Raw genomic sequence first — 12,639 nt, forward strand, 5'->3', positions numbered from 1 at the left:
AGACACACTCCCAATAGGGATTTCATACCACATAGCCTCCATGGAGAGCAGAGCTCGCCCAGGGGTACCACAGCAGCTCCTCAACCGCTCAAGAGGCTTCATGAGAGGCAGACAGACTGGGTGGCAAAGCCACAAGAGAAGCTGAGAGAGGCAGAAATGACAGAGTTGGGTAAGAAGGATGGTAGGAAGAGGGTCTGGAAGGAGAGGGTTCAGGAAGGTGCCCCAGAGATGCAGAAATGCAAAGGGAACAGGGCAGTGGGTCCAGGTGACCTGCCAGCTGGGGGTGTCGCCACGGGGCATCCTCACAGCCCACACCAGCACAGCCAGCAGCCCCTAGGATCACAGGGGATGGTGGTGTCCCACTGGGGGAAAGCTGCGACTCTGAGGGACACGCGTGGGGCTTGGCTGCATATTCCCACTAAACAGAAAGAGAGTGGTTGCAGAAGAGCCGGGAGGGGACGGGGTAGGGTGCCCGCGGGATACCGTGAGGCGAGCAAGCCGGGACGCAGGCATGGTGCATGTGTGCGGTTCAGCCTGCGGAGCCGGGACGATGGGGGAGACCGGGCCGGGCCCGGCCGGGCTGCGCGGGCGCTGCGGGGCGCAGGTGGGTACCTCCGCCCGGATCGGCTCTACCTGCCGTGGCGGGGGACGCTGCCTCTCCCCACCCGTTTCCCCCTCCGAGTGCCCTCGAGCCAGCCCTGCCTCGGCTGAGTGTCAGGGCTGGGGATCGCCGTGTTTGTTGGCTCTTCCGCGCTGCCGAAGTCTTGGGGGACTGAGGAGGAGGAGGAGGAGAAGGAGGAGGGCGTGGAGGGGGAGGGGACTGGGGCTTGGGAGACGGCGGCTCCTCGGCCTCCCTTATTGCCGCTGAGTTGCGCTCCTCTTCCTCAGGCTGCGAGCAGGAGCCGCTTGGGCGCTTCCCCCTTCCCCGTCCTGCCGGGAGTCCCTGCGGCGGCAGCGCGCTCGCTCGCCTCTCGCCGGGGCAGGTGAGTGCGGGGTGCCGGGCAGTGCCAGTCACCGCCGCCCGGGGCTGCCGTCCCCGCGGGACAGCGGGGCAGGCGGGGGGCGACGCAGTTTGCCAAACTCCAGCGGCCGGCTGGTCCACGCTCACGGCCGCTTCCCTTCCTTATCTCCTCTCGCAGAGCACCCCCGCCCCGTCTCCCGGAGCCCGCCCCGGCAGAGCGCTCCCGAGGTGCCAGCAGCCGCGAGGATTTTTGTCTGTCTTGTTTGTGTGTTTGTTGGTTTTCGTTGGGTGTTTTTTGTTTTTCCCCTCGTTTTCATTTGGCTTTCTAGTCTCGCTGGGAATGGCAGGGGCAGCGGCGCCTGGAGAAGAAACAAGTGTGGGGAAAGGGAGAGGGAGCCGGAGCTAAATGACAGGATGCGGGCGACTTGAGGCGCAGAAAGAAGCCAGCCTGCCCTGCCCCCGGGACTGCCCTTTGCGGGCCGTGCCTTCTGCTCCTGACTCCGACCGGAGGATTTAAGACCTAGGAAGAGTTGTGCCTGGAAGGCTTTCTTCTTTTTTTCTTTTTTTTTTTTTCATTTTTTATTTTTTATTTTTCTGCCTCCTTCCCCTGCTGTCGGAAGGGAAAATGGATTGGGGACTTCTCCTGCACTGTGCAGCCCTCACCTTCACCCTCGCCAGGGCTCTGCGAAGCGGTGAGTGTTACGGGGACGTCTGATTTCAGCTTGGGCGGGCAGCTACAAGGCTGGGCTCGGGGCTGCCTTTGGGGTCGGGCAGCGGGTACGGAGGGGGCTGGCACAGCACCGGCACCGGCCCGGGCCCGGCGGGGGGAACTTTCCACCGGGGGTGGCAACAGCGCGGCCCTCACCCCAGGATCGCCTGCCCGGCAGCGCCTTCCGACTTTATTTTCTGTTCTTTTCGGTAGTGGCATAAAGCAGGCTGCTCTCTCTCACTACATCAGGACAGCCAATTATCTTAATAATGTTTCCTCCCATAGGCAATTAAATAAGTCTCGCCTTCGAGATTTGAAAGATAAGGAACCCTTTAAAGGGAAGGCTCCCCCCACCGCCCTTTCTTTTTTCCAAAGCTTAAAATTTCAGATTACTGTGCCTTTTATAAACTGTGCGTGTACCTGTGGGTAGTCTTTAAATGGAGAGCTCTCTACGCTACCCCTTCCCTAAGTCTGCAGTTTACATGCAACTTGTACAGTGCCAAGAGAGAAGCTGAGCTTCCCTGTGAAGACTCCCTTCCAAGAGAAGTAATCCCTTAGCAAATGACTGATGTAGCTAGTTTACTATCAGGCAGTCCTTGAAAACACAACTAATTAAAAGCAGCACGCTCCTCCTTCCCTGAACAATGCCAGGGCACTGTGCATATTTCACTGCATGATGCATTTTTAAAGATGGTCTAATTGTGGGACTGCTTGACGTTTAGCTCTCACACATGAAACAGATCATGTGAGTTTTCCTTCCCTGACAAATCCTGAGCAATTATTATTAAGTAATTATCAAATATTTACTTTTGCCTGGCTGGGTTTTCAATCAAAGTAATTAAAAGAAGAGAGCACCCTCCACTTACGCTGGTATATTGTTTTAATAAGGGACCGCAAGTGGAGTGTCGTGGAAGAGAGAGTATTAAAATTGCATGTTTTATGATGGAAGTTAATCTCTTTCCCAATATGTTTTGAGGAGGCATCTTAATTTAATCAGGACGAGCTGCCTGCTCCAGTGCTGTGTCGCAGGAGCAAAGGCGCTAGAGGAATGTGCCAAGCCCAGCTTGGGGATGCTTCGAGAGGTGAACTTTGCTCATCCCCATGCCCCACATGTGGCTCCCACATAAACCAAGACTGCCCTAGTCCTGCACCCTCTGAGGGGTGGGAGTGGGCCACCTGCTGCTCTTGTTGATCATTTCTCCCCAGTAAAAGAAAGGGCATAGGGTGGGTTGCTGGGCAGAAGGCTTCACTGTTAGCAGTTAATGTGTGGCCCTGCTGGAGTCACCAAGGCCATTAACCTCCTCTGAAACCTACCAGACCTACTAATGCCACCTTCACCTGCATGCAGTACTAGTGTCCGCTAAATTAATTCATTAACCCTATTTAGAACTAATGGTCCAAAGTCATTAGAAACTGCTCTTCTTAATCAAGTGTGAGAGAGATTGCACAGAGCCAGGGAGTCTAGCAGACCGTATTATCTTATTACACCGTCACTTTCCCAGAAGTCACAGATTAAGGAGTGCTGGTGGTAGTAAGTCCACCTCAGCGTCCTCTGAAGTGACTCTGTCAAGTGACTGGAAGCAGCACTGCTTTATTTCAGGCATTTAACATATGCCAGACTCTGCCATGTTGTTTGCAGGGCTGGAGTGGGCTTAATGATACGGGATCACTTTCCGAGTGTGCTTACACAGGGAGGAAAAGGCAAGATTCCCTGAGAGCCCCAGACAACAGATTAGCAAGATCACCATTGACAGCTTTTGGGCTTTGAGTTGCAACACCTTTTGTTCTGGTCAGAGAAAAACAGCCCTTTTTGTGAAGGCAAGGCAGAAATAAGTAATAAGATAGCCTTCCCCAGCAACATGCTTAGCAATATCTGGGGTTTGACCGTACAGCTGAGTATGCATCATCCCCTTCCCTCCTAATTTATGGCAAATAATTTCTATAAGGAGTGTAGCTTTATGCATTTTTTATGTGCATTTCCTCATTCATTTCCATTTGACCTGTTTTTCCTACAATAAAATCCTGTACACTTATAAATTCATGCTGAGAGCAAAGCATGCCATTTTGCTTTCACAGGGGATGTTATTAGATACAGCACTGCAGCCTGTGTATACTACTATTGGGATGTAGTGATATATAGCCTTTCTTTTTAGTGTGGACATTTCTTCTTGTCTGCAGTTTACTGTTATATTTTATTGCTCAAAATTAAACAATCAATGTCTGGAGAAAGTTTTTTCTCCCTGAAGGTCTATAGAAAGAAATCCATAGTAGTAAAAAAGTGGTAACACAAACCTGCACTGGACAGTAAAGTGAGTGACCGTGTAGGCTGGATTTCTTGTCCCTTTTTATTTTTCCTGTAAACCTTAAAATGCAACTCTGACAATGCCAGCCAAAGGAGCAAGATGCAGCATACCACATTTCACAGTCCCACTTGGTGATTCTGGAAACTTTTGCAACTATTTAACCATTAAAAATAGATCTTTGTTGTTGTTGGGGGGAGGGAGGGAAGAGAAAAGGATGTTGTTCTGCTCCATTACTTTGATGCAGTCTCCAAGCATGAACAAACTTCCTTGAAGAAAAACATAGTGGATGATTTCTGCTTCACTAAACCCACTTTGTTCTCCGCTACCCTGGGTTTGAAGAGCACAGATAGTTTCAACCTGCTTAGATTTATGGACTGATAAAACAAAGGGAGGGTCTGCCACAAATGAGATTGGATCCACCAAGGCAATCCCAGCGGTCAGTGACACAGACCAGGCTTATCTCATAGCTGGGCAGGGGGTCAAATAGCATCCTTTTAGTATCAGAAGATTATACTTTTTAGAGACAATTGTGTCTCAGATACCCTTCTGAGCCAACATTAACGCTGTTGTAAGACTGCAAGGTTTTAACACTGTAAGGGGCACTGTTAGCTTGGGGCAGGAGGCTTTTTGAAAGAATGCTGTTTAGAAATGGGGTATCTTCTGCTACTTGCTGTCTGTCCAGCTGCTGGACAAGATGGGCACTGAGAGGCAGGCCTCTTCCTGGCGGTAATATGTAGCAAGTACACCTTTGTGTTAAAAGCAGAAGGATGCAGCAAAAGTTTGCTTGAAGAAGGCTGCAGCATCCCCCAGCAGTGCCACAGCGGTTGGCTGGTTCAGTGCTGCAGGCTGAAACCAGGTGCCTGCCGGAGGGAACTGAGAAAAGCCAATCTGTTTGCTTTTCCCCGCAGATAAGTGCGGCGACACGATCAAAATTGTCAACCCCGGGTACCTCACGTCTCCCGGTTACCCCCAGTCCTACCACCCCAGCCAAAAATGCGAGTGGCTGATCCAGGCCCCGGAGCCCTACCAGAGGATCATGATCAACTTCAACCCCCACTTCGACCTGGAGGACCGCGACTGCAAGTAAGTGCGGGCGCCGCGCTGCGGAGCGCCACGGCGCCACCTGCCGGCCCGACGCTGCCGCCGCCGCCGCTCGGGGCTCCGCGGGGCTCCGCGCCGCGCCCGGGGCCGCTCCCCTCCCCTGCCCGGGGGCTGCTGGCAGTTGTTGCTGTGGGAAGACGCAGGAGGCGCTCAGCGGAGCGTCCTAGCGGGGAGGGAGGGGGGGATGTTGAAAAGATCTTTGCAACTTTTTGAGCTTTATAAATTATATTTGAATCCTGCCTGCCGGATGGACATGCGGGTGGATGGTGGCGGTGACGCACGGTATGGGGGTGCGATTCATTCTGTGTTTGCTGGGCTGCTTGCTCTCTTGAGTAAGTCTCCAGATTTTTTTTAAAAATGGTTCCCTTTCATTTTGAATCTCCACTGCTACAAATACCCTATAGCAAAACCAGGCCAATTATAAATTGTCAAATCTTCTTAATGCAGAGTCAGTCTGGCATTTACTCTCACTCATTAAGGGGCAGTAGACTGCAGGACTAATAGTCATATTTCCCCCTTTCTCCCCCCTTCTCCTGCTCTACAGTAGTGCCCTGAGAGGAGGAAGGGTATCACTGAGGCTCCCTTTGCTGCCCTCAGCTTCTATTCCCTTTGACCAGGAGTAAGAAGGGGAGTCAGAGCCTCCCAGAAGCTGTTCTCCACTTTTCCCCAAATCTGTAAACCACATAGTATAGCTTGCACAAGGCAACAACACATGTTCAGGTCATTGCCCTCTTCAACATGCCCTCTAAATTTAGCCACTGGCTTCATGAAGAAAATATTTTAGTGATTCATTATTTAAAAATTTCTTGAGTATCATGGATTTCTCACCCCCTTCTGACAACTGCAAGAGAGAGTTATTGTTTACTAATTCTACCAGTCAGGGTTTTCTCTGCATGTCAGAAAGATTAAACTCAATAACCATTGGTGTTTGGCATTTCATTGGAGTATTTGGGATTTTACAGGATTTGGTCTTGTAAAATGACGCTCAGCATCATCAGGAGTGGTTGTAACAAAACCATGAGGTTAGAGTGTTGGCCTTAGAGAAAGAGGGTAACTGTACTCAAGCACTTCATTTTTACTAGGCACATCTCTGTTCCTATTATCTAACAAATTGATTACTTAGATCACAGTTATTGATTTCCCTTAAAAATGAAATTCTTTAATGATGCACTATGGTGCTTAGTTGTTTGGTTTGTTTTTATAATCTCTTCTATATCAGCATTTCAGTATCACAGTTGAGTGATAATGCAGGAAAACCCTATGCTCATAAAACTAAACTGACTCTTCATTAAAATGAGGTTTTACTGTGGTTTTGGAGCCACAGCTCATATTCACACCATATGTTCACACTCTGACTTCCCGTTCTTTAATTTTTAATTTGTCATGCTTAGGCAGTGATTCACTTCCTTGTGTCTTCTTGATACAGGTTTTGCTTTCATTCTGTGGGACAGTCCTAATGCTTTAAAATGTTTGTCTGTCTCTCCTTGTCTCTTAGACAGAGATTAGGAAATTGAATCAAGCATATTTCAGTGTCAAGTCCTTTTTGTTCCTTGCTAGAATACGTGTTTTTCCAACGCTGTAAAACCAACGTGGTCTTTGACAGCAATGAAATGGTGTAGAGCATACAGTTATTTGAGGAACAAGTAATCTTTATGGCATAGTGTTGTGCTAAATGGTGCTAGACTGAGCTGAACTGGGTCCAGGGAAGGGATTGAGTCCCTCCCTCCATTGCTCCCTTCTCAATATTCATTGTCCACTGTTCCCCCCTGCATTATTTCTTCCCCTGAAAGGGGACCCAGTGCAATAATGAGATGGTAGTGGGTAGAAGGGAGTCTCTAAAAAGGGTTGTTTGCACTGTCTTTGCAGTGCGCAGTGGTGATGACTTCACTGTTATTTGGTCTATACTGAAATACTGATCTTCTAGATTATGCTAAATTACTCAGTTGCTACTTCACTTATATTAAATATTGCTCTTTTTAACTTGGGAGGAATTGTATTTATGCCAAAAATCTTAGGACCAGAATAATAGAAAATGATTTCAGCAACAGGAATTTGTCAGCCATCTCTGTGGTTTGAAATTTCAGTGTCTACTTACAAAATTCACATTCCCTGTATTAAATATTGGATACAACAGGAGATTAACGGAATAAAACATATCACAAGATTTTTTGGTTTTGCAGCTAAGTACAGTCAGATTTCCTAATATACTTAGTTATTAGCAACTCAGTCTGAAATCTAGAAATGTGCAATTTAGGTTACACTCTGGTTTATTGAAAGGTTTAGCACTGGAAATTAATAAGCACTTAAATATGAAATGCAGATATAAAAAGAGAGATAGGGGAATTCATGTCTGGGAACAAAAAAATGCCCCATACAATTAGAGTAGACTGGAGAAGATTAGCTTGCTGGCATAACTCCCAAAATCTTCTTTATAATGCTGTTCATTGCATCTTGGACCTTAGTTAGCGTTGAAAACAACATTAATAACAAGGATCCCCTGAGCCCAGGGAGGGAAACTATGTGACTTTGGAAAGGTTACCTTCTTGGTCTGTAGTGCCAACAAGAAAATCAAGTAGCCTTATCTAACTTTAAAAAATGTTATTCTGTATAGAGGGGTAGGTGTATTGAAATGTAAAACTGGTGAAAGGTTGATTCTCTGAGGAGAATCAAAAGCAGCAAATTTAAGCATTAGCTGTACTGAAGCTGTTCCCAGTTAGTCTCTTTGTATGTTAGGGTTTGGAATTAATTTTTAAAATATGCCCTTGATTTACCTACTTATTATGCTATGCTTTAATGAATAAGTATTTCTCAAATGACTGCTAATAAAATTCATATATGTATGATTTTCTGACAATCAGAACCATTTGAGTTGTTTTAAATTTCAAGCAAACATGGTAAAAATTCCTGTTTCTCTGGAGCTATTCCAAAGGTCTCAACTTACACAGTTTTGAAGAATAAAGATACGCAAATAATTAAAAATATGTTCACACAAGCTAGGTTCAGCTCATAAAAAACAATCTAGCCAGAAATACTGAACCAACATAATGGAAATACTGGGTCTCGACAGGAAGTATACAGTCATGTCAACCACAGATTGTTATCAAGGACATACATAATGAAAAAATACAGTCTCTTTTTAACTTTTAACTTTAATGAGTGCTCTGCCTCCTCTTCAGAAGGCCAAGAAACAGAAATAATGTTTGTACTTTAAGAGAAAAATAATGCCTGTTTGCCATTTTGTCTTTTCTCAAGCAAGCCCCAGTAATAGCCATGCATTTTTTGAGTCAGGAACATGGTTAAAACGAATGGAAGAGACAAAACATATGGCTACATATTAGTTAAAATGCTCCAGTGTTTGGTGCATGTGGTAAATGCTTTTCAGCATTTAGCACAAGCTGTATGAGTCTTATGTTGCTGAAGTATCCTAATGTGTAAATGTAGCCATCTTGAATCTAGTAAAACTTTATACCGAGATAATAAACACGAATGTCACTGATACAGTACTTAGAATTTATGGAACTTTTCCGGTTTCCCAGCAATGCACACTATCAGCATGATAATTTATAATGGTTTGTGACAAATGTTGCTGAGCAAAGAGGTGTGTAGTTACATTCAGATCAGATGTCATTATCTGGGGAGCAATAAAAATTTCACAGACACTAGGTTAAAAACATTAAGAAAATGAATGTGAAGCTTCACAAGAAAAGGGCTTAAGAAAGGTGGAGGGCTGAGTAGAGAAAGACAAATACCGATTTTCTTACTGACAAATTATTGACTTTGTTGCCAGACTTGACTGTATTGTTTTACAGGGTTTTCACAGATACACCACACAGCACAATTGGTTTATTGTCCATCATTTATAGATATAGGGATGATGGGGAGGGACTCTTCATTAGGGACTGTAGTGACAGGACAAGGGGTAATGGGTTAAAACTTAAACAGGGGAAGTTTAGATTGGATATAAGAAGGGAATTCTTTCCTGTTAGGGTGGTGAGGCACTGAAATGGGTTGCCCAGGGAGGCTGTGAATGCTCTATCCCTGTCGGTGTTCAAGACCAGGCTGGACAAAGCCTTGGGTGACATGGTTAAGTGTGAGGTGTCCCTGCCCATGGCAGGGGGGTTGGAACTAGATGATCTTAAGGTCCTTTCCGACCCTAACTATTCTATGATTCTATGTAGAGAGTAAATATCATCCTTGCTTAACAGTTGTAGAGTGTATACAACAGTGCTGTCAAATCACCTGGAATGGAAAAATCACCCATTTTGGAAACATTCAAGTTGTAGAAGGAGAAATATAATAGATAATTATTCTTTATATTGCATTTACTAGGGATTAGTTACAATGATGAGATTAGAACTGTATAGAAATTGCAGTCAGTTGTAGAATATGGATGGAAAAATACCTATGATTGCTTATACAGAAGAAAACAAATCTTCAGATCCCAGAGTAAGGAAGAAATCATACCTGTCCAGACCTACAGAATGAAACCGTAACCTCATGGAATATAGACCCTAATGATGTTAGAAAGTCATCCATCCATTTTATTTCTAAATAATATCAATGGGTTTACGCTATAAATCTGTAGGTATAACAAACTGAGGCTGGTAAAATAAACAGAAGCAAGGCAAGCCATGGCACAGCCTTTCTTTAGTTTCTGCAAAGTTTAAGATTTCATTTGCTTTTGTCTGAATCCTGATTCCTATTCTTCCATGCAGTGAGGGCTGCTTTGTGCAGACCTTGTGCGATTTTCTCTTGTGGGGGGGCAGTTTGAGCCCTTTGGTTTGAACCAATGGAGGTAAGGGTGCACGTGTCCTTTCTTCCTGTCTAGAGAGCTGCCTGTAAAGGACGTTACTGGGCTGTATGTCAAGCCTTGCCTGTCAGACTGGTCCTGTCAAAGGCTCCACACGTGGTAGATGCTTTCTGACAGCCCAGAGGTGCAGCTAGAGCCTGGCTTCAGGCTTACCAGTCCTGAACTGCTCCCACAGACTGCACCAAGGGCATCTCAGATGCAATGGAGGGTCCCAATATTGTTGGAAGCAGTGGGGATTTTTCCCTGTGCTTCCACAGAGCTGCCTCCTGTTATACTTGAAGGCTGTGAGGAATGATGCAGCACAGGCCCTGTAGGGCTGGTTTATGACTGTATCAGTCATTTTGATGGTAAATGTCAGTGAGAGCTTCCCAATTCCCTGTCCCTCCACCACTGTTGAGCTCAATAGGTAGTGAGATGCCTGCAGCTGACAACATGGGGTAAGCAGCAGAGCTAGCAAAGGAGCAGATTCAAAGGAGCAGGCCTGTGAGACCATATTTGCCTGTAGCTGAACAGAGAAGTCTGAAGAAGCCAAGGCCTCTCAGCTTTCAAATATGGTTTTAATGGCCAGGCCTTGCTCCTCTAAGCACCAGCATTGGGCTTTTAGTGGGTTGCCTGGGGATGAGGTACCCAGGAGAGGTGGGAATGCCTACTGTTCACTGCTGAGGGCAGCTGTTTGCTTTCGTTCAATTAACTCGATTGCCCAGCCCACACACCTTGAGCCAACCCACTGTGTACTTCACTGCAGGAGACTGGGAAAGGCATGAAGCCAGGCTTGACACAGCCATGAGTGGCATGTGGGGTCCAGCACCAGCCTGCTGGGAAGGCTGTACCTGGGCTGAAGGAGAGGCACCTCCAGCCCACTGTCTCCCTCAAAAATCTGTCCCTCAGAAGCTGTTTGGGGTTAATGACTATTTGGGAGTACTAAAGGGATGAAGGGATCATCCTCCATTCTGTCCCCAAAACAAGAAACAAATGGTTTTGGCATAGTTTAGAGGATGAGTCATTGCAGTGGATTTGGGGACCATGTGATATCTCATGTTTCTGGGTGCACTTCAAGGGCATTTCTCTGATTTACATGAAGCACACAAAAGGCTTTCTCAGAGAGTATGCTGCTAGATTCCAGGCAGCCCTGGTGGTGATCACTGCTATTTGAGACCTTCTGGAAGGCTACAGTAAACCTTGTCAAGGACAGAATCGGCGCAGGACCTGGGTAGGATCGTGGAAGTAGCAAACACCTATTGCAGTAGACATGGAGCGTGTTACCTCTCCTACACACACACACATATACACACACTCAAACAAAACAGAAAACCCACTACTTTTTCCTTAACTTAAATATTCTGGATCATAAAAGTATATGCAAGTATGTGTTCTTTGCTACAGGATTCAGCATGTATTTGCACACAAGTATCAGATGCAAGTATCTAAAGATAATGCTGTTGTTTTATTGTGTTTTAGAGACTAAAGAAGAGTTGAAATAAGTTAGAAATGATATTGTTTTTCTGATTACACAGTGTAATAAACCGATTCTTTTGTTGTTCATTCAAGCACTTAACTCGCGAAAGTCTCTATTGTCAGACTGTTTTAACAATTCTTTCTTTTAGAGTAACAGTTTGAGTTTGAGTTTTCTCAGGGAGAGGTGTTAGGGAAACCATGACCAAACTGCCTGATCACAGCTAGGGAGTCTGTTCTGGCCAGCACTCATGGCCATTCATTGCCCTCTGTGTATGGTGCATTCCCTGGCAAAGTAGAGTCTTGACTTGGATCTCTGTACAGTAGCACATTAAAATTACAATAACAATCATATGCATGTGTTTCTGTTAATCCAGACAGTTAAGTTAACTGTGGGCAGAATTCTGTCTTGATGTGTTACAACCAGATGCCCTTTAGACAGGAAAAAATTGAGGGTCAAACATGGATTCTCATAAGCCTATCCTTCAATCTTTCTGTGGACTGAGAAACAGAAATTCAGAACAGAGGGCTGAGTCCTTTCTAAAGTGAAATCCATGGTGGTTGGCATTAGCCCCATGAAACTCTCAATACGTTTTCAGTCAACCACACAGTGCTGTCCTTTCCACACACCCCCCTCCTGTGCTAATGTAATTAAACAAAAAAACTGTTGCTGAAAATTATTTTTTTAATTATATCTTATTGCAAGCTATAACATTGGATCATGATTTGATAATTAGAATATAGAGGGGTTTATACATGCTGATGTAAACCCAACTCAATTATTTCCTTTTGTAGTATTTACAAAGAATGAAATTATGTCTAAAAACAGGATATACATGGTCTCACATGTATGTGTCTAGACTTACATATCACACAAAACTATTTGGATACAGGAATAAATGTTACATGCATATCTCTAAGACCATGCATATATAGACACATTTATGTAGATAGTATAGATTTCTTAGTTTATTTAGAAGTTCCTAAAGTAAATCTACCCAGTAAAGCACTAATACCCATCTTAAGGCTGATAATTAGGTATAAAGAGAAAAAAGAGACAGGATTAGTGTTCAGATCATGTTCCAAATGCCTCTTAATTGGGTGTTTGTAATCAATCTTGATTGCAAGAGGCAGTGGTTTGGCAGAATAAAGAATGAAAAAGGCTTAGCCCTACTATTTTTCTGTTAGTTGACTTGGCCATAGTATTTAGGTCAGGATTTAGCATCAAATAAGGTAATTTTGTCAGCCTTAGTGGTCCTCATAAAACATATAAAAATATTTTCTAACTATATTTTTTCAAGCT

The 12,639-nt window shown here is 45.1% G+C and overlaps 1 protein-coding gene across 3 annotated transcripts in view; it reads left to right on the forward strand.

The window, feature by feature from the left end:
* Positions 1-824: 824 nt before the first annotated feature.
* The window catches only part of NRP1 (neuropilin 1), a 117,444-nt gene continuing 105,629 nt past the window's right edge, over positions 825-12,639 (forward strand). For all 3 annotated transcript variants that reach the window (XM_062621593.1, XM_062621594.1, XM_062621595.1), the window contains exons 1-3: positions 825-983; positions 1,140-1,653; positions 4,882-5,056. In XM_062621593.1, the coding sequence (XP_062477577.1) occupies positions 1,587-1,653; positions 4,882-5,056 (242 nt within the window). In that variant the 5' untranslated portion in view covers positions 825-983; positions 1,140-1,586. The remainder of the gene's footprint in view (positions 984-1,139; positions 1,654-4,881; positions 5,057-12,639) is intronic.

The sequence above is a fragment of the Pezoporus occidentalis genome, unplaced genomic scaffold (genome assembly GCF_034315485.1).
Source record: "Pezoporus occidentalis ecotype Australia unplaced genomic scaffold, CSIRO_AGI_Poc_V1 ctg23, whole genome shotgun sequence".
NCBI classification, from domain to species: Eukaryota; Metazoa; Chordata; class Aves; order Psittaciformes; family Psittacidae; genus Pezoporus; species Pezoporus occidentalis.